General features: G+C 33.2%; 1 protein-coding gene across 2 annotated transcripts; it reads right to left on the reverse strand.

The window, feature by feature from the left end:
* Nucleotides 1-6,323: 6,323 nt before the first annotated feature.
* LOC123540254 (titin-like) lies at nucleotides 6,324-27,462 on the reverse strand. Of its 2 annotated transcripts, none has more exons than XM_045325117.2 (4): nucleotides 26,665-27,462; nucleotides 18,568-18,813; nucleotides 9,596-9,835; nucleotides 6,324-7,990 (listed from the first exon to the last, which is right to left on the reverse strand). In XM_045325117.2, exons 1-4 carry the CDS (start codon nucleotides 26,783-26,785, stop codon nucleotides 7,116-7,118), a joined length of 1,482 nt encoding a protein of 493 aa, XP_045181052.2. In that variant the 5' UTR covers nucleotides 26,786-27,462; the 3' UTR covers nucleotides 6,324-7,115. The 2 variants fall into 2 exon arrangements, with proteins under 2 accessions (XP_045181052.2, XP_045181051.2); XM_045325116.2 differs by having other exon boundaries at nucleotides 18,532-18,813; nucleotides 26,665-27,459.
* Nucleotides 27,463-27,892: the final 430 nt, after the last annotated feature.

The raw sequence follows: 27,892 nt of genomic DNA on the forward strand, positions 1-27,892 counted from the left end.
AGATATTGAAATGATTGCCGGTCAATAAGTGTATTCACTGAACAAAATTGCTAGGTAGCTATCAAAACCATAGACATCTGCACACGCTAGTTTGAAATTATTATGATAACATCAGAATTATTTGAATCGGTATGAAATTTGAATTTCTTGAAACTTCCATCATATTTTGAGAACTTCTAATACGTTTGCTGAAGTATTGTGAAAATATCACAATCCGAAATAGATATATTGATGGCAAAAAATAGACTTGAAACAAATAAATTTAATTTAACGTTCAGCCCATATATCGGAACTCATGAGAAAACTTTTTAAGTATGATTTTGACATTTTGCAACACCCTTTATATTTCTTTATATCATATTTTGCTGATTACGATATATTTTTTGATTATTTTCTAATTTTCTTCCTTAGAAAAGCATTACATTAGTATTGAAAATCGGGATACTTACTATTTTGTTCAGTCTTCGGTATTATCAAAAGCAATACTAGTATATAGTTCTATTGTTAGAAAGCTGTCCGAACGGCTATCACGTACTAGTACAAGGCGGATAACATCCTACAATATTTTTAGATCTATTGTTGTTATGAATGAAATACTGTTCGTCTTACTTATGATTAATTTGACATGTTGAAATTACAATTCAACGGACAGTTATCAACCTTCGTTATACTTTTGACCATATATCAATACCATTCTATATTCATATATATGAATAATGAATGGATCAGTTTTGATTTGGATATATAAGAACCTTTTAAAACAGTTATATTTGACACTAGGATAGTGTGACCAATAACCCATTACATTCGAACGATTTGACTTTGAACGATGGGGGTGATTCTTACGCGGAACGCATATTTTCAAGGTATGAACCCCTCTCGATAGACAAATAGTGCCTGGAAAAGGTAAACCAGATAGAAAAAATTGTGAAGATTATGGTATGTTTCCCATTTTCACTAATTGTTTCAATAAATTTGAAATGTAGAGTTAAGTAGAAAACAAATGTGTCCTTTCGAATCAATTTTTCTTTAAAGTAAACTTCAATGCAAAACAAGAATGAAACGTGCATAATGCATATGTGTTCGCCTTTGGAGAAGCTCAATCACAATGGAGACACGACATTCAATTAAATCTTTAGTCTACGCTTTACTGATCTATATAGAATACTTTTTTCGCATTTGGACCCGCCTTTGATTTTGATGGAACTTTTTGCAACATTTCTTTGAATTTTTCTTTGCACGTGCGTGTAGATCAAGAACATTGACATTACTGTACCACGTGACAGTTTGAACAGGAAAGCAAAATTCCGTGCACGCAAAAGTGACGTTATTTCCCTCATCAACTTCCTCTGTACTAGAAATATTTCATTATCTAAATACCTGGTTAACTAACATCAAACAAGAGATTATTAAATACGATTATGTCAGTTTCTTTCTCTGCAGAAAATTACATCCTTAATTATTGTACAAAAACCAGTTTACGTTCCTATGACGTTACTAATTTGTAAAGAGTTATTCTTAATGTCATTAATCTAAAGGTTTTCACATAAACTCTGAAATGCCGCAGAACTGCATGCCAACAACTAACATTTGTAGAAAGATTGATTGATATCAAACGATCTGTTTCAGTCATATATTATTAGAGTTAACAAATGCAGTTTTGTCAATTATTACAAAGCCGGATGAGCTTGGTAAAACATTTATATTATGAAGTAAGTATGTAAAGCGACATTCACGTTATTCACTCCATACTGGTACAAGAGAGCCGTCAAGAGCAACATGTATATAAGTGCGGCTTCCCGTTCTAAAACTAGAAAGAGTTAGTTGATTATTGATGAATTTTAATTATTTAATATCCATCTTTATACTCGGTTGAGTTACAATAGTCAAATCTAGTGTATTTACGTCTGAATTTCGTATCGAGTGTGTTACGTCATTTTATTGAGTGTCGTCGCGTTAAAAAGTTACTTAAAGGTTATATTTTCATTCTACTTCGATTAAAAAGTTAAGGTAATTTATGTAGGAACTGTATGTAAATGGGAATGTACAAAAGGTCAGCTACTTTTGTTCTTTCGTGAAATGATATTGCGCTCCTGGAGTCACGCAATGCTGCGGAACCTGTGCATATTTCTCCATACAAATAAATAACCTTTAAATACAAGATCATTTTTACTATCGGAAATAATACCTTTTAAATTATATATATATCAACGTAATTTGAGATGGCATCAACCCTTTCCCAACGGTAAACTGACAATACAACAGAGTGAAAGTTTTGCAGTGAAAGTTTTGTTGATCCCTTTCCTATAGTTTAATATAGCGGTACAATACCATTGAATGATAATATTAACTTTCTTCTATATGATACAATAAAACAACATGATATCAGCTATGTTCTAAGTGACGCAGCTATATATCTATGACATATCTATGTGGAATACAGGGTAATTGTAACTTATAATAGAGGTAACTTGAAGACTTGAACAATAATCAGTGACTTAAAAACTAACTTAAAGTTTATCATGTATTGCACAGTTGAATAAATGAAAAGATTTACATTGCTGGTGATCTGGTGATAAAGTCAAATCAGAACAGCACTTCAGAGTAAATGTATCACTTGTGGAATACAATATATTTTAGCCCTGCGCTTCAGAGTAAATACAAAACTTGTTAAGTTCGGTATGTTTTGGCCCTGCGCTTCAGAGTAAATACACAACTTGTGGAGTACAGTATATTTTAGCTCCGCGCTTTAGAGTTAACACAATGAGGAGTAACCGCGCTTCAGAGTAAATACACAAAATAATGATTACAGTATATTTTAGCCCCGCGCTTCAGAGTAAGCGCTTGTGGAGTACAATATATTTTAGCCCCGCGCTTTAGAGTTAACACAAAATTGAGGAGTAACCGCGCTTCAGAATATACACAATATGTGGATTACAGTATTTTTAGCCCGCACTTCAGAGTAAACGCTTCTGGAGTACAACATATTTTAGCCCCGCGCTTCAGAGTAAACGCAAAACTTGTGGAATACGGTATATTTTAGCCCCGCGCTTCAGACCAAATACATAACATGTGGAGTACAGTATATTTAGCCTCGAGCTTCAGAGTAAACGCAAAGCTTGTGGAATACGGTACAACTGAGCCCTGCTTTTCAGACTAAATACACAACATGCGGAGTACGGTATATTTTATTCCCGCGCTTCAGAGTAAACGCAAAACTTGTGGAGTACGGTATACTTTAGCACTGCGCTTCAGAGTAAATACATAACATGCGGAGTACGGTATATTTCAGCCCCGCCTTTCAAACTAAATGCAAAACATGTGGAGTACGGTATATTTTAGCCCTGCGCTTCAGAGTAAACACACAACTTGTGAAGTAAAGAATATTTTAGCCCCGAGCTTCAGAATACACACACAAGTTGTGGAGTTATGTGTATTTTTTACTTTGCGCTTTCAAGAAGCATTACTTATCTGATTTTGCAGAGTGAAAATATTTAGCCTTACCTTCAAATGTTGCTTACTCAAAGAAAACTATGTTCTTAATTGTTATTATTTCCTCAGTAGAAAGAACACCTGTAAATCAATTACGCAGTTCACGCCAGAACTATACCCTACTGACGTCATTGACACATTAATAAATGAACAGACAACTTTCATAATTACAAAAACATAGGAAAACACAATTGAATACAGACATGAAATTATTTACCAGAAACTATCGATTCTCCTAATAAAACGATTTATTCGCTGCGTAACTACTTAATAGCTAGTCTAGGTATATTTGTTTTTGCTCGAAACAATTCAATGGTTTAAGTAGTTTGGCTACCGCCTAGATAAGTAATTTAAAATGTTCCAGTGTCTTTTTCTTAATTTCTATTTTTTGGCTTTTACCAAGCAAAATTTCCACGTTGGTCTTTTTATTTTTGTTATGATTAGAAAATAATCGTAATCATATGACTTTTGAAAAACTTTTCATCTGAACAAGACACAGGGTCTGAATATAAACTAGGGATAAGGCGACGGGATCTAGATTTCTATATTATGGACTAAGTAAGCAGGGAAACTTTCTTTGTCGCTTTTTCTCTAACGAGAAGGTTGTCACTAAGTGCATTTACTTGCTTTTTGTTTTGGAAATAAAATCATGATTTTTGGCTAGTTTAATTCCTAAGCCCAAGTGCGTAGAATAAACAAGGTATCATAAAACCGAATATATAAAATCAAATTTAAATATGTACCGTTCAGATTTGTTTCTTATATGTTCATATATTAAACATATTAGGCATTGAAATTGGGATTGTGTAAAGTCAGCTCAAACCAGAGCTTCTCAAACTATAGATCAGAAAACTCTAAATATAGATTTTAAACATGTATAACTTATATTTTAGCAGCCCTAATATTGTCAGTTATACAGATATGAGACGTGCGATTAGACACTCTCAAGCTGATATAGAGACGACGCCAGCCATTCGTTATATATCTTAATATATTATAAATGACTTATATAGTCAAATACGTTATATACTTGGAGATGAATTTCAATTGTTGTTTGAGTGCACCCTGTATCACGAAACACATACCGATACAATTATATTACTGGAATGTGTTTGCAATCAAGGACTGCTTATGTAACAATATCATAGGTATTATATATTACTGACAGTCAAGTGCATATCTGAATATTTTTTATATTTGTAATTATAGGTTATACGATTTATATCGAGAAATTTACACCAATTCTTTAAAGCAGAATTATTGCGCAACTAAAGACGTACAATATTATTCCGCATGTCATTTTCCTCGATGGTGAGCAAAAGCGTTTTATAACAAGAGCATATAAGTAAATTTGAAAATATTGCCGTTTATGAACATTTTAACACAACACAGGAAATGATAGCAAAAGTGCCATCTCGCGTCCGATTGAAGAATGTCTGTTTTAAAACTACTGACGTTTCTGGTCCTACTTTGTAAGTACATGGAGGAAAATACGTATTTAATAGATATGTGTTTGTCATGACATTTGTGTACTATTAGATCTAATATATGCATATATTGGTACAAATCAAAGTAAAAATTGAAGTAACTCAACATTGTGTTGTTTTGCTCCACATAGCTGTATATCAGAAGGACGTGCTAACATTCGACATTTAGTTTAAATCATCGAACTTCAAAGTTGATACAAGCGGATCAATTTCATTCAAATCCATTTCATCATGTATAGACGAAATTAACAAGTGGTATTTCCTCGCAAAAATATTACGTAGTTGGACTATCAGAAGAGGACATACAGTTTTAACCGAAAATTGATCTTCGCTTTTGTCAGAAGTGTGCCTTATATCTTGATAAAGGCATGGTTGTGAACAGGACTGTTGCGGAAAGGAATGCTGCATTCAGAATGACACAGCATGATTCTGTATAATTTTCATTTAAGTTATAACAAACTTTCATGGGCAAAATCTTGAATAGGCACTTTCCTAAAAGAATGACATTTTTGCGTAAAAATAATTTTCAGATACCTATAGAATTGTATACTAATATATATCTGGCTCCCGCGAGGTAAATGAGAATTTCACGAAATATCTGGTTACGAAGAGCATAATATTTGGTTTTGTATGGCTTTTGACAAGAATAATTCAATATTCAAATAATTAAGGTAAACTTTCTTCTGCAAAACACAAATAATGCTTTTTACGTTTTGGGATTTTTTTTTTTTGATCGAGAATTTTTGGTAAAGCTACAATATCACAATTTTTATCTTTATCCTCCCTCATCAAAATACATTCACTCCAGCCACAGTATTCTTCACATTTCAGTAAAAGTATTATACAATAACAGGCTCGAGATAAATTGCAAACATTATTAAAGCTCTATTTTCCAATATAATCGTAATATAAAATGTGATTGTCTGATGGTATGGGTAAAACCTTTCCCTTCTTAAATTTGTCATGGTACTAATAACACCACTGGTTTGAATTTTAGGAACAAACTCCTTTTTTGGTCGTGAGAATTTATGTTTCTTATTTGATTATTTGTGTTCTTCCTCTTTCCTTCTGTTTCTGTTATGATTCAATGATATTTTGACCTTTTCAATATTCAATTTACTTGACGAAATGTCAGTTTAATAATTGGTCTTTGTAGGCCATAAACTTTGTTCTTACTAACACTTTTGGATTATATCTTTGTTCTTGCACAATACGCCACCTTCAAATTAACAGTAGACAGCAAAATGTCAAAGGATCTGTAACTTACACTTACCTGACAGCTCCTTGTGCGAACTTGTATCAGAAATATGATCAAAGGACGGATGAAGAAAACATTAATATTAATCTTGCACTGATTTTTATTCAAACATAATGCAATATTAAAAGGCAAATCGATTTTAGTTATAACACATCAAACAAACATTTACGAATATAAAGCCCTATATTTCTCTCTAATACTGTTGCTAAAGTGAAACCACGTTAAAGTAGTCCTAATATCTGCGGTATTACACTTTTCTTTAAAACAAAAATGTAACGTTTTGTGTATTTGAAATTTGTATCATAGCGTCATGGTTCTGATCAAATGTAACTCTTCAGGCATTTCATTAAATAAAATGTCAAGTAAAAGGGAGTGTACTTGAGTTTTCAAACTAGCAGTGTTGGTACTTAAATACTCTTTCTTTCTCTCTCTCTCTTTCTCTCTCTCTCATCGACCAGACCTTGTTAAGTCAACAACGAATATACACATTGCCCTTTTTTATTGGCTATGATACAAGCCAGACAAAGTAATACAAACACTGATGTCTGATAACTTCTCGGAGGGCTACACACATACCATTAATATAAGTTGAATACACCCATATGTCTACTCTGTATGTACTATTTCGTCCTATAGGATAACAACAATCAAATTATGTCTTGCTGGAGAAAGTGCATAACATTTTTCTATGATAATGTTATAGAATAACGGTGATGTATGTTTCTTTGCTGAAAACAATTTTGTTTCAAGTCCCTATGCATGTTTCACTGCGAAATGTGGAAACATGAAAACCAAATTAAAGCTTGTAACAAAATGTTTTATCACTAATGTCAAGGTACTCCCTCATAATAATATTTCGCTGAGATTACCTAGCCACCCTAAATATCATAAAGGACCAAAGAAAGCACTAGCTTAACAAACATAGCTATGACGATATCAATAATAAAAGTCATTGGAGCGAGGTCAAAACATAAGGCCAGGAAAGTACTTCCGCAAATTAATAGAATAATTTCCGCTAAATAATCTTCCCAGTTTGTGGCAGTTGCAACTGACCGGAATAAACACCAGCACCTATGATAACAAGTCGACTTTTGATTCATTCTATGTAAAATACGTTCATTGTTCAAATTTTGTAAGGTAGTAGTGTCAGTAAAGTCGTATGTTCCGTTGTGCGCACATGTCATTAGATTTCGCGACTTCGAAAATGGAGAAGGGCTTCTTCTCGCGACACTAGAAGTAGAATCACCCTTTGCATAAGACCTATGTACAGATATTGAAGCTATTGTATTTGGATCACAAAACATTTGTTTAACCTCAGTTTGATGTGTATTTTGCATATCACGTGACTCCTCTGTGTGCGTCCAACCATTGCGTTCATATGTGGGTGTAACTTCTTTGTCATTATTATTAAAGATATCACAGACCGTCTCATTTGATGCTGATATAGTTTCATGATTAACTGTTGTTACATTATGATCATTCGGTACTTCATTTGGTACAGAACAATTGCTAACTGTTTCTTTCTCTTTATTATTTGTACAAGAATTGTGAACGATGTCTTCCGTGTCACACACTGTTTCATTAGGAAGCCCGAAACACACGTTGTTTTGTGCATACTTTTTGCTAGGTTCTGTCGCAGGATCATACATCTGTGCATAGGCCGTGCTGACAAAAGTTAGACTTTCTGTACTTGTGTCATCCGCTACTGTGTCGAAAACGTCTTCACTCCCAACATCAAACTCTTCTATTTCACCTTTAAAATGAGATATATGTTGATAAAGCAAAACTGAATTCATTAAGATGGAAATTAGTCTGAAGCAGTGACAAGATAGATTTTTGTCCTCTTCTCCGCGTATTTTGCTAATACCGATAATAAGCCTTTTAGTGCCTAATCAATTTAAATTGTTCTATAATAAGTATGTGCTCACTTTGTATTCAAAGGAGTTGAACTGTTTAGAAATCTTGGATACACTAATTAAATGTAACTAATGTTAATACTATGTAAATGTAGTACAACTTTAAGTATCCATAACAAAAATTAGAAAAGGGATTTTAATATCAAATGTGTCAGTTCTAAGACATACTTTGTAAATCTGAATTACCAAAACAACCATATTCACGCTTCAATGAGAAGTGCCAACAAATACGAATGATTATTATTCCAGTCGCATGCAATTAGTTATTAAACATGATCGACACACATAGATGCATCTCGACAATACTGCCTTCCCTATCAATTAATACGTATTAATACGTATGGCTTAAAGTCGCACAAAACGTGGGTCTTCTTCGAAAAGTAATATACTGTATATATTTCAAAACAGAATCATATTTGAGAAGCAACCAATATACATAAAATCAAACGGCGGCACACTTCATCCATTTTTTATGCGAAGCTGTGCGGATAACGAATTAACTTGCTCCTTTCCAAAAGTGAGGGAGTCTTAAAGTCATGCTGCCGGAAGTTTAATAGCTTGTGTCAAGGCAACACCTGACAGGTATTAGAATATAATACATGTATACATTCATATGACGTCAAGCAATTTGTGAGACTGTACAAATATCAATGGACATTTAGCATGTACATACCATTACGTGTCGGCTACTTTTATTTGTGCAACTAATCAGATAAAGAAAAAATATTGATGTATATGTGTATAAAATTCCGCATACAGGGTACTAGTATTTATTTGCATACATTCAAAAGTAAACAAGACGAAACAAATAAAAGTAAACTGAGAAGAATCTAGTCTTTGTGTATAATTATGAAACCGTGTATATCATGCAATAGATATTAGTTTAGACGTTCAACAAAATTAACCACAGTGTCTAAGACTACATAGTTACTATCAAGTATTAAATGTATAACAAAACTAAAGAAGCAGAAACAAAATGAAATCAAAAGTCCCTGGGTGAAAATGAGAACTAAGAAAACAGTAGAAGAATACAGACCGGCCTGGTTTCACTACACAACATATGCAAGGTCATACAACCAATTTGATTCGCGAGAAATGAATATTATAACATAATAAGCCTGAAATCTACACATTGTGTCACGCCTTCAGAAGTCTGTTGTTTCTGCTTTTCTCTGCATGCTTATAGGCAGTTACTAGTACCATGTTATGTTTATTCACGTATTTATTTTTAAAAGTCTTTCTATGTTTTGAGTGTATGTCCGATGAGAATTGTAAAATCAGTAAATATTTGTATGTTCGAAAGTTGCAAACTTCGTCAATATCGGACATGATGAAACCTTATGAGATCAAAAGCTTCGTACTGCTATACAGTCACTTTTTAAACTCTAGTTTAAGACTAGTTGTTACATGAATTTGCTTCTCAAATTCCATTCTTTTCTTACCTCTTTGTAGCGCTTCGTCTAGGTTGTACGCCCAGTCCCCTAGAAAGGCTGGCCACATTACTGGAGCCTTTCTCGAAATAGTACAGTAGAGCGGGGTCAAAGGTGACTCGGGTTGATGTTCATTCTCTAGCGTCTCTTTCTGCTCCTCAGCCACACGTTCAATAATGGCGGGGAAAGGGGGTATAGACACAACATTTCCTGACCTCTTTGTTTTCTTTTTATTTCGCCGTTTAGATTTTGCTATGTAAAAGATAAAATTAGAATAAATTAGAAAAGTGTAGTTGATTTGCATCGCAAGTATATTGTCATTTCATATCATATTAGATATTAACAACAATTCCGTGTAATATTTATCTTCGCCACCATGAAATGAAATCTAGTTCCATGCTAACAATGAAAAAAGGTAAAAGCGTATTTATTATTAAATTGTTTCCTGTTTCAAATAAACTTTTGGTGCGTTGATGGCTGTTTGGTAAAGTCGCTGACATTGAATCACGTGCCCCTTTCGCTGAGTGTTCGAAACATCGCTTGGGTGTAGATTTCTTTCATGTGAGAAAGCCATCAAGTTGGCTGACATAAGGTCGGTGGTTCTACCAAGGTACTAGCCCGATCCTGGAATAATACCCGGGAAGGCACTACTTGTAGTCTTCCTCCAACATCATCAAAAACAAAAAAGTTCAAAATTACATTGTGTATACCTTTTAATTTATAATAATAACCTATTGTTTAATCATATTACTGTCACATTGATTAAAGCATTGGTCATATGGTGACTTTCAAGCTTTTGACGATGAAGGAGGACTACAGGTTCGCCTCCAGGCATTATTTCATGCACCAAGTGGACGGCTGGGAAGAATCACCAACTAGGTTGCTTCCTCACGTGAAAAATTATACATCCCCAGCGGGGGCTCAAACCCGAAGCGACGAGAGGAAGTGATTCGAAGTTTGAGACCTTAACCACATGGCCATGGAGACCCGCAACAACCGGATGATTTTATCTCATTTATGAAAAACTAAATATTGAATCCGAGCTGTACTAGTACTCCATTAAGGAAGTGTCTAGTAAATGATAAAATTGATTACAACGGTCCTGTCTGATTACATAAATATTACTCTAGTCCCTGTCCAGCGTTTTTATCTAAAGATTTAGTTAAAACACGCAACAGCTGCTTTCTTAGGCATCATGGGCAAAGGTGAAACAATTACATTGTGATAGATGAATGCTTAACATTTAGCAGAAGATCAAGTGAATTTGATCTAGTTCTTCAAACTTATATTATAAAGTGTTGGAATTTCAGTAAATTGTTGTGGCATTTTAATAAACAAGGCTTTACTATCGATCTTTAATTACGGTTGTTTATGGTGAAGCTATTACAGTTTTTCATTTAATAACTGAAACCAATAACTTGCAGCGGAAACGATTATCATTCTGTAAGCATCGACATTGGATGAATAAATACATTTTACAATTGCAAACGAAAAATGCACAATGCAAATAGATAAACAATAATAGACAAACGTGCTTGGCTAAATGCATACAAATGTAAACGTGCAGTAACTTCCCTATCCCCGCTCCACCCAGTTAAAGGGAAATCAGAGGTTTTCAACACTTTCCTTCTGAAAATGGGGTGAAACGGAAAAAAGTATGTAGTCCTTTATAAGGAAATCTGATAAATGATGAAAAGTTTTGTTCTACTGCTTCAACCTTTTTCATTTTAATGAGAAAACAAACTTTAATCAAAAGAAAACACTAGTTGAAAAGCACCCATGCTAATGGTGCAGAACTGTACTGATCATGACTTACATGTAAAACAGTACACTTTTAAGTACATGGTCTTCGATTTGTGTGTTTGAATTTCTTCTTCATACCCATTTGTTGTGAACTTTGCAGTCTTGATTTATCTAGAGAGTTGGAAATGCCAAGGCGAAGAATTACATTTCTCAGACAAGTAGACGTTAAGTTGGCATTAAGTTTGATGTTCCAGACAGGACTTCTGTATGCAAATTATAGCTTTTTTCTCGTAAAGGCTCCACGGAAATGTTGCTTCATTTTGTCTGTCTAAGTAAGGTTTTAGTTCTAGACAGCGTATCCTTTAGATTTTTCTGCCATACTTCATTTTAGGCAAACGCTCAAGATCAGATTGTATGTTTAATTAGCCCGTTCATTAGGGATCCATTAAAAAGAAGTTTTAATGTTTACCAGGGTCAATCAGATATGCTCAGAAGGAGCGAAAACAAGCCATATCAACAGCAAGATATAAAATAACACAACATATAGTCACAACTGACTTATCAATACAGGTTCAAAATCATACCGAACAACATCTGAACCAAGTTAAAGGGCTCTGCGGTCCAGAATGTTATCGCTCAGAACCAGGACGAGGGGTTTCAAATTTCTGATTGCTTAGAATAAGGGCATTCACAGTTAACTAGTTAAAATAAATATCTTAGAATGATATTAAGAAACGAAAATCAAAACTACACTGTTATAATGAGTGCATTTATTTATATATATATATGCACTGCCATACAGTCAAAGATAAATAATAAAGCTAAACCTGAATTTGTATCATCAGAATAAAGCTATCGTAAAGGTAGTAGAGTGGTAGGCAATTCGGCATTCCTCGGGACGTAAATATATATTTTTATACAGTTCTAAGCGCATGACTTTCCGTATTAAACGGAATATACCAAAATCACATATGGAGAATATGGGATTTGCCAATTGTCATTACGAATCTAATACCGTAAAACTTCTTCAAAAACTCATTTGTGATAGAAAATAATGATTTGATTTACAGATAATTGAATAGTAATTCGGTACGATTAATAATTTCTTCCATTTTTTTTGGCATTTATGTTTTTTTCTTTCAAGAAATTGAAACAAATTGTTATCTAGGCCTTGAAATTACCAAGTATAATCTTTTTCAGCGTCTAGAAATTAGAATATACATTAATCGCAACTCTTACAGATCGGGATTATTTAATATCTGTCATTGTATAATTGATAAAATGGCCCGGCGCATTGATATTCATGAACATTCTTATTAGATAATAAAAGCTTGTCTGTCTGTCGTACAATGATGTATTTCTATTGTAAAAATGGAAATCGTGATAAACTGTGTACCGAATGTTCAAAATAAATCAAAGAATGGGAAGAAATATGTTAATCTGTAACACTGGTCTACTTTAGCTATATTGGACTGGTGCTGATATTTTTGTCGGGTAACATGTAATATTATGAAGACCAGCTTCAGCCACATAGGACACCTTCCATATCATTTGTTTGTCTGCACATTAGCTGCAATATAATACTTGTTAATTTATCACAAGTTTTGTTGTCATTAGCAGACAAAATAATTATATCACATCGGTCTAGGTCCTTACTGAGACATCAAGTGACTGGATTTGGCAAAACATTTACTAGTATAGATCTATTAACAAAAGTAAGACAGTTTTCCGATACAGCTTTCATAATTAATTCTAATATGCTTTTCTCTGTTAAAACACTTACGTTAACGTGCGGTGATGTCAATGTTTTTGCTGCGACCAAGAAAGAGCACTACTATGTTTTATCTACTGTTTTACATTAAGGGCATATTAGAATCGAAATAATTTATACCAAAACCTTGTTTTAACACTATTTATAAACTCGGGCGGTAATACGTCGTTCAAATAATTTCACGAGGGTTGCGCCCTCGTGAAATTATTACGCCCGACGTATAACCGCCCAACGTGCATAAATAGTGTTAAAACACTCTTTTGCTATAAATTATTTCTTAAATATTCTAATTTCTAATGCATAGGATTGATTTATCAAGGAGATGAGAGAGGATAATCTAATTTTACCAGGCAAAGGCTATCTTCAATGAAATTAATATAATATAAATCTATTTTAAGGAAATTTTATGCCTTTTTACATATATTCGATGCAAATAAAACTTTAAATGCGTGCTGTCATGACCTATTGTAACGTAAGCCACTATTTAGGTATATCTAGTACACATTAGAAAAGCTTATATCATGTACACAAATACACTTATTCGGCAAATGAAAACACAAACCAACTGTCACATCAAATTGTTATACAAATAAAGTCTTGGATTGCTTTTAAAACGCACCCTATCTTATTTAATCAGATTTGATCCGCCAAACAGATATTGAATGTAAAGCTATGCCTTGTTTGGCAACAAACAAAAAATGTATTGAGCACAAATTCAATCAGCAATTGAAAGATGGTGAAACAGCTGAATTTGTATTGAGACAACTGACGGTAAATTTCTACCAGTTGAAATATATAGAGGATATTTGTTTGTTTTGAGTGAATATGGAATATATCACACTGAGAAGTGAGAAAATTTCAAATATTTTCACGAGCGCGTAGCGCGAGTGAATATGTGAACATTTTCTCACTTCGAGGTGAGATATATTCAATACTCACGAAAAACAAATTTTCTTTCTATTTTATGCTTAATTACGTTGAGATGTGCATTTTGCAACAATTTTTAATCTCAGCGCGGGAAACAGACGCGCGTAAACACACATGACGTCAGACGTGTTGTGACGCTAGAAAGACGCACACAACATAAAGTTCCATTTTATTTTATTTTTTGCTGCATAACGTTATGAAATTCTCATTAAGTAGAATAATTTGAATCGAGAAATATACTATAAAGAACAAAGTGCGACTACGATATTCATCCTGTTTTAAGCAAATAATTTAAAATTCATACACAATGTATGAGGGAGCGGAGCTATAGAGAATAATAGGTTAGTGCCGTAGATGAGAAAGTTTATCTGGCGAGGTGGAGGAGGTTATCGGGTGAGCCGAAGGCGAACCTGATAACGTCCGGAGCCGAGCCAGATAAACTTTCTCCATCTTAGGCACTAACCTATTATTCTATTTATCTTGTCATTACTTCATTTTCCGATATTTGGCAATTTATTTTACAAAAATAAGTGTGCGACAACCGCTTTAATGACGTCATATTCGTAATGACGTCACTTTATATTATGACGTGATTACCGGCAAAATCGCAATAACTTCTTCGTTTTTGAATAAAAACTCATTATTTGACCACTCATTTTCTAAGTTCGGACATTTCCAACACAATGATGATGGTTTCGTTGCAAAATTTCTTATGACAACAATATCGACCATAAGGTCACATGATCAACTGACCGTATATCACTGGTCACATGATCAACTGACGGTATATCAAGAAAGATATACGGCACCCTGATATCGGGTCGAAAATACTGCAAGTGACAGGATAAATATCTCTCACAGTGTGAAAATATAGATTTCATTTTTTCACAGTGTGAGTGATGAGATATAAAAATATTTAACTGATAGAATACAGTATTTCATTAGTTAGCATAAAATAAATATTAATCTTGTTAGATAGGTGTATATTTTGCATTGTGAAAAAATCTCAAAATATGATTGACATTTGCAATATACAGACTTACTTCTAATTGGTGTCGATGTTTTGTTAACAAAAGCTACATTATTATACTAATCGAATTTTCTAAGTCATAAAAACGCATAAAAAGTAGTATTTGACAGGATAAAGAAGTTATTTTATTTTTGTCAATCATGTCTTGCCTTAAAACAGGCTTTGCTCGTTTGTAAATCGAACGATCTGTGTTCATTCTTGTGATTTTTTTAATTGGTTGCGGTCGTAGAATAAATAAAATGATATCATTACATCACTCGATTTTGCTGAAATTATCAATCTTTCTTTTATTTATTTCTAGATACGAGAGAAATTTTAAAAATGTATGATTTGTAATATGAAAGATTTTGACAATGTTATCAGAGGTAGGTTAGAGGTTTCGTACTTTTACATTCCCAACCTTCTTTACCAATTATAAGGAATAAGAACTCTGTAAACAATTCTGTAAAGTATTTCTTACGAAAGATTTTACGAAAAGTCTTCTTCTTCTTAGATATTGTAAGTTCAAAATAAAGTGAGCGTCATTTTTACCCCTTAATAAATGCTCGAACAAAAGCTTCTACTGTAAGGTGCTGTGATTTTACAACGACTTATTCATGTATGTAGTCATAGATAGATAGATAGATTTATTTCAACATAAAATGTACAATTTACATGGCGACTTATAATTAAAACATACAATCAAACAATAAACAAACATGTATGAATTAATATAGCCATGTCAATCAACATTATATGTTAAGGATTACACAAAAAAGAGTTAAAATAAACTCTTATTTCCATTGTGGTCCTTAAGATATAGTATTGTATGACATAGGAAGAATAATTTATCACAGTAAAAAAAATAATCACAGAAAAATGCCCGAAGATAAGTTTGTATAAAAATCCTATGCTTAAAAATGATTGACTAGTATAAAAAATGATTGACTAGTAAAAATACACAATGCAAAAATCTATCTATAATGCAATCTAACTAAAAGTCATATTAAGCTTAAAAAATGTTCCTTAACCTTACGTTTAAATGAATACATGGTTGTGGCATCCCTAACATTTTGTGGCAGACTGTTCAAGACAGAAACATCACTAGTGTTCTATCACAATTAACTCAATGGATCTAATGCTTTCAAAATATGTTAACTTTTTTTATTCCTTATTTTTGAAGTATACACACATGTAATCTTTCTGTATTGCAAACGACACCATGAGACACTCCATGGCCAGGCGGTATTCCATGATACCTTAATCCTGATGGAATCCTGGGAAAAACGAGTTGTTTTTTGTTGATCGTTATAAGAGAGTAAGTCATATATTGTACTAACGCGTCTGAATCTGTACGTTTTTGCCAAATTTTACACTATTAATTTAAAATTCTACCGTATTGTTTATGCTGAAGTATAAGTCCATAATCAGAATTTCTTCTGTAGCCTGGAAAATATCTTATCCCGCTATTCAATCTATAAATAACGTCTTGTCTCTAAACATAATTAAACAAAACAGACAGAATTTTGCTGAGATTGGTAAAAGTAAGAAATCGAAATTAAGAAAAAGATATCAGGAATCAAAACGATTATTATCTTGCCGGCAATCAGACTATCGTATTAAAATCGACCTCGTATGTTTAAAGCTGCCAGTGATATGACACTCGTATAGTTTTAAACTCCGCTCAAGTCGCTGTTAGAAAGTAAAAACCATCCAGTTGGCTAGCGGGAAACGGCCGGGGGTTTCAGCCAGGTGCCCGCTGATACATGAAACACTTGGGGTCCTCTTCCACCGTTTAAGCTAGAAAGGCACCGTATGACCTAAACTGTGATCTCGCGGTTTAAAATACAAACAAAACAAACAAAAACTGTCGATGTTTAAGAATTTGTCTGTAATATGAATTCGTACCAGAGGATATAAATGAGACTTTGTGTCATCCAGACAAGGACATAATGGACATTAAACGGAAATTGCAACCGTAAAATTTTATGTATTCATGGGAGATTTCGGGGACTTTATGGTTGCATTAATTCCTTAAGTTCTATCTCAACAAACAAGCTAACGTCCTTTTCATTTTACACCCAAAACTGATATCAACGAAGTAAAATGATTTCACAGTATTTTCTTATTAAACAATTCCGCTTTGTCTACTGTTACCTATTCTAGGTAACTTGTCTTGCAAGTTTGTTTTCACTCGTGATGAAAAATATGTAAATGAAAACCGTAAACTGAACCCATCTTCTTATCAAACTGAATTATTCAAAAATGACAAGTTTAGGTCGATCCAAAATGAACACTTTCTATATTTATGCTCTCAGACAAAGATCTCATTCCAGACATCCTGTACTAAAATGTCTCCAAGGAGCGTTTTAAAGGAAAGTAATTACATTTGCATACTAAAGCCCTATAAGGAACATCGACTTTAACAAAAACTTTAGATCAGCTGTCAGAGAAATGTTATTTGACCTTGACATTATCGTCTCTCTATTAGGAACTGCAAAATATGCAAATTGCCAAGGACATAGCTGAAACGCAAGTCATATACAATGGTGTATATATTAGTTTTCAACAGCCAACCACTGGGTGAACTCAATTGGCAATTAACTAGTTAACACTCGTTATATGTATTTACGTAATGTTAACTTAATATATGACGGAAATCTTACTGGAACACCGTTTTTTTATGTATTTATGGAATATCAAAACAAATGTTTTAAGAGGGTCATGACTGAAATATATTCAGCACACAGAAATTAATATAAAAGTGTTAATATAATAATATTACGCAGAATTTTCTCTTTGAGGATATTTCTGCAACTAGAAAGGTACAATTGTTTGTATCTTCACTGCAGTATTAAAACTGCTACTAATACTAAACTAAAAATGTTTAATAAAAGGAAATCAAACTCAAAGTATGACCTTAAAACTAAAATTTTGTGTTTAAAACATTGTCACTAAATTGTAGATGATAAACAATCCCCATTCTTGGACATGACCATGTCATTCTTCCATTTGACTGGAAGCTATGGACGGCTGAACAATTACTGTGCGTACGTTAGAATAACTGACCTTGAATGTTGACCCCGGAAACGTCCATAAATCCATATCATGCAATGAAAGTCTTAAAACAAAGACATTTCAGAAACCATTTATAAAAAGACAAAATATGTATATTAACTGGACGAAAGGCGAACCGGACTTAAGGAATTGACAGACATATGGAATGACAGACGGTGTAATACCTATAACGTGTTTCCCGGTTCAGTATAATTTTGGGTAGTGTTCTTCCCTATGGACAGACTCAGTACATTTTGCGGACCTATCTCCACACGCATTTATAGAATGAAACAATGGGCAAACAAACAAACAAACAAACATAAGCATGCATATTGCATAAGTTTTCTCACAGTTAAGATTCTTACATCAGCGAGGAGGAGCAGCGCGAATCACACTGAAAGCACAGCAATCACGTGGCAACATTATCTATAAATAGTCTACCTTTTACTGATATATACAGCATACTTTTGGACGAACCTTCTAAATTTGAAGCGTGAATTTTATAAATTCCCGCATCGCATTTAGACACGTCTTTGATTTTGATGGAATGTATCCCAGAGTCCTCAAAGTCTGTCTTCGCACGTGCGTCTGAACCAAGAACTTCTTCATCTTTGTACCACGTGATAGTAGGCACCGGAAAACCAACAACCTTGCACGCGAAAGTGACGGTACTGCCCTCTTCAACTTCTTCTGTAGCCGGAAGTCTTTTGATGAATTCTGGGGCTGGAAGGAGAACAAAGACAGTAATAATGTAATATGGCTTCAAGACGACAAAGAAAACATTGAATAGTTTTCCGAGACATAAAACCTTGTTTATTTACAATTCACTGGAGATTGTCCAGCTTTTAAGTATTATTCAGGCCAGTTTCGACAGATCAGTATTACGACTGGATTTTTGTTTGAAAAAACAACGAAAATGACCGAAGTCATCGAATTCTACTGAGGCAGCTTTTACATTGCTTTCTGTGCGAGCAATTGCGATTGCTTCGGTAAGATAAGTTTTGATCTGCCGGACTTGTTTATATTATTTACAGTATTCTGACTTGAGATTTTTATTTTCTGATGAACATATTGTTTTACCATATACATTTGACTAAATAGCTTAATCAGAGAAAGCGCGTTCCCGATCTCGGGTATCATCTATCAAATTACTCTCGGAGCAAAAAACTGTTATTCATACCATACATACAGGTATATATATTATAAATGAACCAAATTAGCAGGTCACATGGTAATAATAAATATAATTAGAGACGACAGCCGTCTTCGATTATGACGTTTTTATTTTATGCTAACTAATGAAATACTGTATTCTATCAGTTAAATATTTTTATATCTCATCACTCACACTGTGAAAGTATGAAATCTATATTTTCACACTGCGAGAGATATAGCTCCGCCCCCCCGAATTTTAAATTATTTGGTTAAAACAGGATGAAAATTGTAGTCGCACTTTGTTCTTTATAGTATATTTCTCGATTCAAATTATTTTACTTAATGAGAATTTCATAACTTTATGCAGCAAAAAATAAATAAAATGGAACTTTATGTTGTGTGCGTCTTTCTAACGTCACAACACGTCTGACGTCATGTCTGTTTACTCGTGTCTGTTTCCCGCGCTGAGATTAAAAATTGTTGCAAAATGCACATCTTAACGTAATTGAGCATAAAATAGAAAGAAAATGTGTTTGTTTTTCGTGAGTATTGAATATATCTTACCTCCAAGTGAGAAATTGTTCACATTTTCACTCGCGCTACGCGCTCGTGAAGATATTTGAAATTTTCTCACTTCTCAGTGAGATATAGGCTATTCCATTTTCACTCAAAACAAACAAATATCCTCTATATATAGCTGAATATATGTAAGTACAACTGTATTTCGCTAAGCAGACCCAGTGTTCTTAATACTGAAGTTTGATTCAAAAGCTAACTTTAGCCTTTGCTAAAACAATTGCACCATACTGAAAGATCTATTTAGATGTCACATAAGTAGTGACATGTTTCTGACATTGTTCATTTACCTGTACTGAAAAAGGCATGAACACCAATAACAGAAGGGCCGTTTCTGAAAAGATTACGCGTGTTGTGTACAAAAATGAGATCTGAGCATCTAGCATACTCATGTCTGTTGGGTATGTATGCATAGTTGGTGTTGGTATTCTGATTTGTACCGTTACCGTGAGCATTTATTTGTACAGGAATTTCTGTATTATTCATAACTTTATGTACCATGATAATTAATAACAAGTACATTGTTGTCTTTTAGTAAGGAGAACGTACTACAAAATCGTACTAGTATTTTAGCTAAATTTTAGCCGAATTTCATTGCTTATAACAAACGTATCAAATTGTATTTATAATCTCATACGTTTTTCAAGTTAAAAGGAATGTGCGGTCCTTTAAAACTTAACCTTAAAAGATACAAGGCTGAGAGGAACTGAAGTTGGTCATCATAATAGACAAAACTTGAATTTTGCAAAGTTTGTGCATATTACATTTTGTAAAAAAAAAAAAAATCATTTGAGGGATTTATTTAAACTTGTTGTGTTAAAAGTTGTGTGTTCATGTACAATGTATTAAACCCTTATTGATATCATGTTAACATTAATAGATCTTTATAATGAATGAAAATAATAGTGATAATATTCGCTATCATTATAACTGTTAACATATATTGTATTAACTATCATTCTAACTGTTATCAGTAATATCATCATCTCAAAAATTATCATCCTCATCGTCGTCTTTATCAAAGTATTATTATAATGGTTGAAAAGTTAACCATTAAAGACGTTTCGAATTATTTCCAGTCTCAGCAATAATCGTGTTCAGTTTATTGATAAATAATCGTATTTTTTTCTAAAAACGTTGGTCTATAATTCCCCTAGGAGAAAATAATAAAATAGTATTCTGGAACTACCGATCTCGCCTGATAAAATTTATATTGAAAGCCAGTTGACTGTTAAAGCTTGTACCAGTTACATAACCCAGTAATTGCATTATGCATGACTTATATTAGAAAATGTCCTTTAAGTTAAAGGAAAATTCAATATTTAATTACAACGTGTAAAGTATCTTTCTCTTAATACATGGATTTCACTTTTATACAAAGCAGTAGTTACATTGATTCCGTAATACCACAGGCAGAACTTTTCGGCATTTTGTGTATAAAAGTACCAAAAAATGGACGTTCATCTTCAAAATCTGTTTGAAGGGAGCCTTTCATTACATTTCAAATTATTAAAGTAAAACACGTAGTTTTTGAAAAGCAAAATGAAATGTATGATCGAGTTCATTTTCAAAGAATTTTGAAGTTGAAGGTCTGGTTTTTATTTTCAGTGCTGTCGGAGAAAAGTTTATACGTGTAGTTTGCAGAAATTTCCCTGGAACTTTTGATAATACTCTCTTAAAAAAGTGTGTGTGTATGTGTTATTTCGGGTACATCTTCAACTTCTGAGAAAATACAAATTTGCGATAAAGTGTCGGCACATTTCTCAATTTTGTGGACTTGTAACACGCGCAGCGCGAGTGTCATTAAAATTAGATTGTTAAATACCTTGAGGATTTGTGAATTGCTTCATTCCTCTACAGAATAGAAATAATAATAATAATAATAATAATAATGATAATAATAATATAGATGATGATAATAATAATAGTTTATTTCATAAATTAAAGACTTGAGCAGGGTAAGGGATAATGCAGTTAAGTTTTCGATGATCAGTAAACATAACAAGTGTTATACATCTTTTCTCTAGGAACTGACAACTAACTAACATGAGAATGACCGCCTGGTATAGGAATTTACGACTACCGCAGAGCTTTTCAAATGCACATGAAAAATTTCGAATTCTCGTAGATTTTAAAACAAACCTGTCTCTCTTCTACTAATTTGAAACCTGTTTTGTATAACCATCACCATTGCCTGAAGGGTGGTTTGTTTAAAATGTTATAAACATATGTATGCTTTCAATAAGAAGACCAGCGGATACTTGTATATATATTTGTGACAGTACAGAAGACAACAAATAGACCACTGCCAATAGTTCTGCTTATTCGAGAATTGATATCTGGAACGGGATTATTAATACTACTATCTAATATAAGATAGCAAAAAGGTTACCGCTATTAAGTTTATTGTCCTCATACAAAAGCATATGTTATTAAACGTTTCTATTGTTATTTTCTGAAAAAAAAGGCCACATGATTTAGTGCAAACTTATTTACATATATTTTGTATTTTGCGGCAAATTTATCGTTCAAACGTTCTAAAGGCGTTGTAACAGTTTCCAGTTATGAACGTCATCAATACTCGAGTTTGATATTTACAAGATTTTTTGGTTTAAACATATCTTATTTTGCAATATTTACAACATGATTACAAATATACAATAAAGGATTGGACAGGAAGCTTTATAAGCTTAAGGTTGTCCTCTCCCTCTCCCCAAGGTTGTCCTCTCTCCTCTCCCCAAGATTTTTTAATTTCAAAATTTATTTATTAAGGCATTAACATTATCCAGTGTCTACAGAAAGAAACTAAAACTAACAAATCATGTTCATCAATGCTTTTTATTGCCTCCTTTCTTAAACTTTTCTGTAAGAAATATTTTAGTATCCTAGACTAATTGTTATACAAGACTTAAAAACATATGTCTCCCCTAACCAAGCAGACATTGTAAAATGCCACAAGTGAAGGGTCATGAAGGTCAGGCAAAATCACTGAACCATAACATTCCATCGATATAATCAACAAGGTTTCGAAGTGGTTACTCCTTCAAGATTTGTGGAATTTCAACGAGTGGTATGGGAGAAATAACACAGATATAGAAAAATATGACAGACAAAGGGCAAAAACTCTCCTGAAAAATCACTGAACCGGAACATGTTGATAAAATGCATAATAAGACTTGGCACTGCTCACTCCTGTAAGTACTTGTGGAAATCTGCTCTACTATGTAAGAGAAAGGGCCAAACATCATCAAATTCAACAAAATAAAGGGTTACAACTCAACTGAAAATCATCGAAACTAAATTTGCCCACAGTATGCACAACTGGGCTTGGCACTGTTCACTTCTGTAAGGTTTGGTGGAAAACTGCCCAATAATGTAAGAGAAGTGGCCAAACCTTCATAAAATTTGAAGAATCAAGGGCCATAACTCAGTTGAAAATGACCGAACCTGAACATGCCGACAATATGCACAGTTGGGTTTGGCACTGTTTATTGCTGTAAGGTTTGGTGGAAAACCGCTCAATAATGTAAGAGAAGTGGCAAAAACATCATAAACTTTGATGAATCAAGGGCCATGGCTCCGTTGAAAATCACCGAACCGGAAAATGTTGATGATATGCACATGATTACACTTGTGAAGTGTGTTGTAAAACCACCCAGTGGTGCCGGAGGACAAACTTTGTGACATACAGACGGACAGTACTAAATCAGTATTTCTCTCACACTACATGTTGGAGACATAATAGCTATCGAGTGTCAGCTGATTGTTTCTTACAGCTAATTAACCTTTGATTGACTTTCAATTCAAGCACATCAGCGTCTGAATAAACATGGCTTTGTTACGGGCATCATAAGTTTTCTATCGTTTTAAAGAACAACATTAGCGATAGACTACTTTCATCTTAACGTTCATTGATCTTCGATTGATTTTTATAACAATATGAATATCGGTGTTGGCCTGGAGAGTAAAACTCAGTAGAAGAAACATATTTCAGTCAGCTTAACAGACAGTTTAATGGAAACAAACCACAAGCTCGTATCTATCTATTGTAAAATTAGTCTTCTGGTATAGAACATAAAAGATTCTCCTTTACATATGCGCAATATTGCTTGATTTCACGATGTCTGAGTTTTATTTTAAATGCATATATATTTCATAATCACATTGAAAAATCCCACACACATATCTCTAAAGCGTTACCACTTGCACATGGAATGAGCTGCAGATACCTGGATAAAAATGTTTCCAAATGTTTGGTGATAATGCATTTTTAGAATCAAATCAATAATTTAGAAAGATAAGTAGCTATGCTTAACCCGTTCTGACCAAAAGGTTATAAATTGTGTATCAAACAAAAATACTACATTCATATGTTTAAAAATGCCGTTGTTATATAGATGTAAAAAACGCACTGAGAGAGCGCATGTTTAACTCTATAAATAAAATAAAACGATAAACATGGGTTTTCATATTCAGTTGTCTGTATCTGGCTATTATCGGTTGATGTTTCTTTTCGTAAAGTAAGATTATCATTTTCATGCAGACCTGTGAGAATAAAAGACGTATAAACAAACGATTGAATAGCAAATGATAAAATATTTTCAGGCAGTATCCATCATATCAGATATATGCCAATAAAAGAAACTGCAGGAAAGAAACAGTTCTCCACAGAGATATCTCAGCGATCACCATCCTGTTTTTGTCATGATATATACAAGACAATGCCAATCCCTCATGATTAATTAGTGTAATCTACAAATACACGAGCATATAGTTAATCTTCAGATCTCGTGCATCAGCACTGTTCTCATATCACAGAAACATGTATATTCTTAAGACAATATGCAGGAAAGAACTAGATACAATTTACGTGATTATTATCGATATCTTGTAATTCAGAATTTCATTCCCTCAATGTAATGTAGAAGTCATGGTAAAGCAGCGTTGTAAACCAATGTTCTAATTAATTTATGACTGTTTATTGGCTAGATAAAAACTAGAACATCTGATTTTTTTATTCATATTTATCATTTTGTTCCTTAAATTGGTATCAAAGTTGACTCTGATTTCTTATTAAATACCTAAATTTGAAGTCAAAATGAGTAGTTTTATAGATATGAATAGTTTCATAGGCATCATGCATTTTCAGTTTGCTTCAGAAGTAGAATCTTTCGCACACAATATGAACAACTTTCATACATTAACAATGCTTCCAAAGTATAAATTCTACTCTTAATACTCAGATAAAGCAGCACTTGGTAAATGTCTTTAAAAAAAAACATGCCCTTTTTGTACTAGAAATACAATACATCAAACAAATTAGTTGTTGCATCTGATTCTGATAACATCATCTGAAATATTATGCGGGGAAGTGTGTGTTCATTTACCAGTTTTGATTAAGGTATCACGTATAATCAATAGCACAATTATACCTGTGTGTTAATCAAAGTATCCGCTGATTAAGAACGATATTTCTGGTTGATCATATCTGTGTCGGTTATCAAAGTTATTACTATGAATTATGTATCGTTTGATCTAAATTTCTAAACAGAATTAATAACAGATATTTCAAGTTTGAATAATAGAAATTTAAATACAATGTATTATACTGCGAAAACTAAACGTTATATAACGTTATATATATGTAGGAAAGTTTTGGTGTATGAAAGCTGTATGTATGAATATATCACCTACTAATAAAAGTATAAGCATAGACAAGACTCTAATGTAGTTTCTGTTGTTTTTGCTCGGTGAATTGAAACAGTCTATGATAACCTTACAGTCGTTTCCGGACTCCTAAAAAGTCCATTGAAATTTTATAAATTGTTCAGTCTAGTGGCAAGACTAGTTTACTGTAAGATTTCATTTTCAAAACTGCGTTACATTTTTAACTGTTTGAACAAATATAGTAAGTTGCTTGTAGTACATAAAGTAGTGTATGTTGGACGTCATAAAACATTTGATGACGTTTATCAACGGAATGTATGGTATCGTATCAGAAGACGCTCTTTACGAGATAGATATACATGTTTCACAGTCATTTTTTACGGAAGTCTCATACAATTATTTGATATTTATGGTCGGGAATTTTATGTTCCATACATGCATTTTACGTGATCGAAGGACTTGCGCATGCTACACGCAGATTTGGTACTGTTTGAAGAAAATATATTGTTACATTTGAAGAAATGAAAATATGTGAACCATTTCTACTCATACGAAGACACTTTTATTTTAGAACTGTAGTTCGTTTGAATTTATGTGCCTACGTTGCAGAGTTAATGATGCCGTTAACATTTATCACCATGGATTCAATTTCCTTCCTGTTATGAATCTATCTAGATTGTTTGCCGGAGGTCTTCAGGTGTCTTATCACAAATGATATAAAAAAAAAAACGAAAGGAAAAAATCTGGGTAACAAATTGCTATTTGTACGTAGTATACGGTTAATATATTATTAGATAAAATAAATTCTTGATATGCAAATGAGCTGAAAGTTTACTATAACAAACTACCATCAAGATACGATTATCAGCTTAACTTGGTAATGGATGGTTAACAGTTTAATAAATATATACTGTTACTAGTATACTGAAAGAGCAAATATTATGCAACTGATGGTAAAGAAGTATACAATACAGTTGTATACTAAATGTTCACTGTAATAGTATACTAAAGAGTACAGAATTAGTGTAGACTTTTATATACAATTACTTGTTATATATAATTATTTGAAGATTTTGTAGTACCAGAAATTGTGACAGATTCTTCTTCATCTTTAGAAGTCTGAAATATTTTCAAACAGTAATTTTTGTTATTTAGTCAGAAAATTATTGTACGAACCTTGATATAAACACCGCTTCCTGGAAAATTTAATAGGACCCTGTCTCCGGCAGCGCGCAAGAATACTGTCAACATCTACATCGTCATAGCGACTGTCCAATTCCGTCTCTACCTCCGTCATATCTGGGTCAAGGTCAAAATTTTCTCCACACAATGACCTTGAACTACTAGTCGAACAAAATCCAAAATCCACAATTTAATTAACGAATTGCATAAAAAGCACTTTATAAAGATACAAATTATATCTGCCTGAAGAATACGAATTTTTAAAATCTATAATCATTTTGCACAAACTGATAAGACTCAAGGCAGTACAGCATTTTTGGTACAATAAATTTATCTGAAGGCTAAGAGCAGTGTCGGGACATTATTCCATTATTCCATTTACACCTTTTGCAACAACACATGACGAATTTATTCCATACAACTAAAGTCACATTTTTTTCGACAAACTATAATCCTTACGCGCTGACGTCCGAACGAATATGAACTAATTCCCCTTTGCTATTACCTATCTGCAAAAACATAACTCCAATTAACAATCCTGTAAACAATAAACCGGAAAATAGGCACCAATATTAATATGCAATAATAATCACATTTTCACCTTTTGATTCTATCAAAACACAGCTGTAGCTCATTTAGACACGGTATTTCCCGAACGCCCCGACCGATAACATCTCTGTGGTTTATGCGGAATAATTCCGTTATTTCTCTCTCGTATTGGAACGTCCGAGACTACGCGACTTCTGTTAATTAGAAATCTTCACAGTGCGCGTGCTGCCAATAATGTTGCCGCATGCCAGCAAATGTTCTTTCTGTTCTCTAAAATCTTGGCCTTGCTCCAGTTAATTTTACCTGTATGCTAGGTGGTTATTATTGTTATTACCTTCAAGGAATCTTGAGAACGATTAATATAAAAGCTAAGTATGAAATGCTATTAATAGAACCCAAAAGAAACTGTTCGCATTTACGTATTCAATGAAATACTAACAACTACATTTAGCGTATGTATAAAACACACTATGCAAGCATCCATGTAGAAAAAAGATTAAATTAACATGTTATCTTTGTATATATAAATATCTGAAAGAAAAGCATGAATATTTTACCATAATAACAGAAAACGTGTTTAACAACTTCACAGAAACCTGTTACACAGGCGTGCTTTAGTTTTATTCACCCACCTTTCTAACTATTAGGTGCAAAGACGGTAAAATGGTAAGAT

The sequence above is a fragment of the Mercenaria mercenaria genome, chromosome 16, assembly GCF_021730395.1.
Source record: "Mercenaria mercenaria strain notata chromosome 16, MADL_Memer_1, whole genome shotgun sequence".
NCBI classification, from domain to species: Eukaryota; Metazoa; Mollusca; class Bivalvia; order Venerida; family Veneridae; genus Mercenaria; species Mercenaria mercenaria.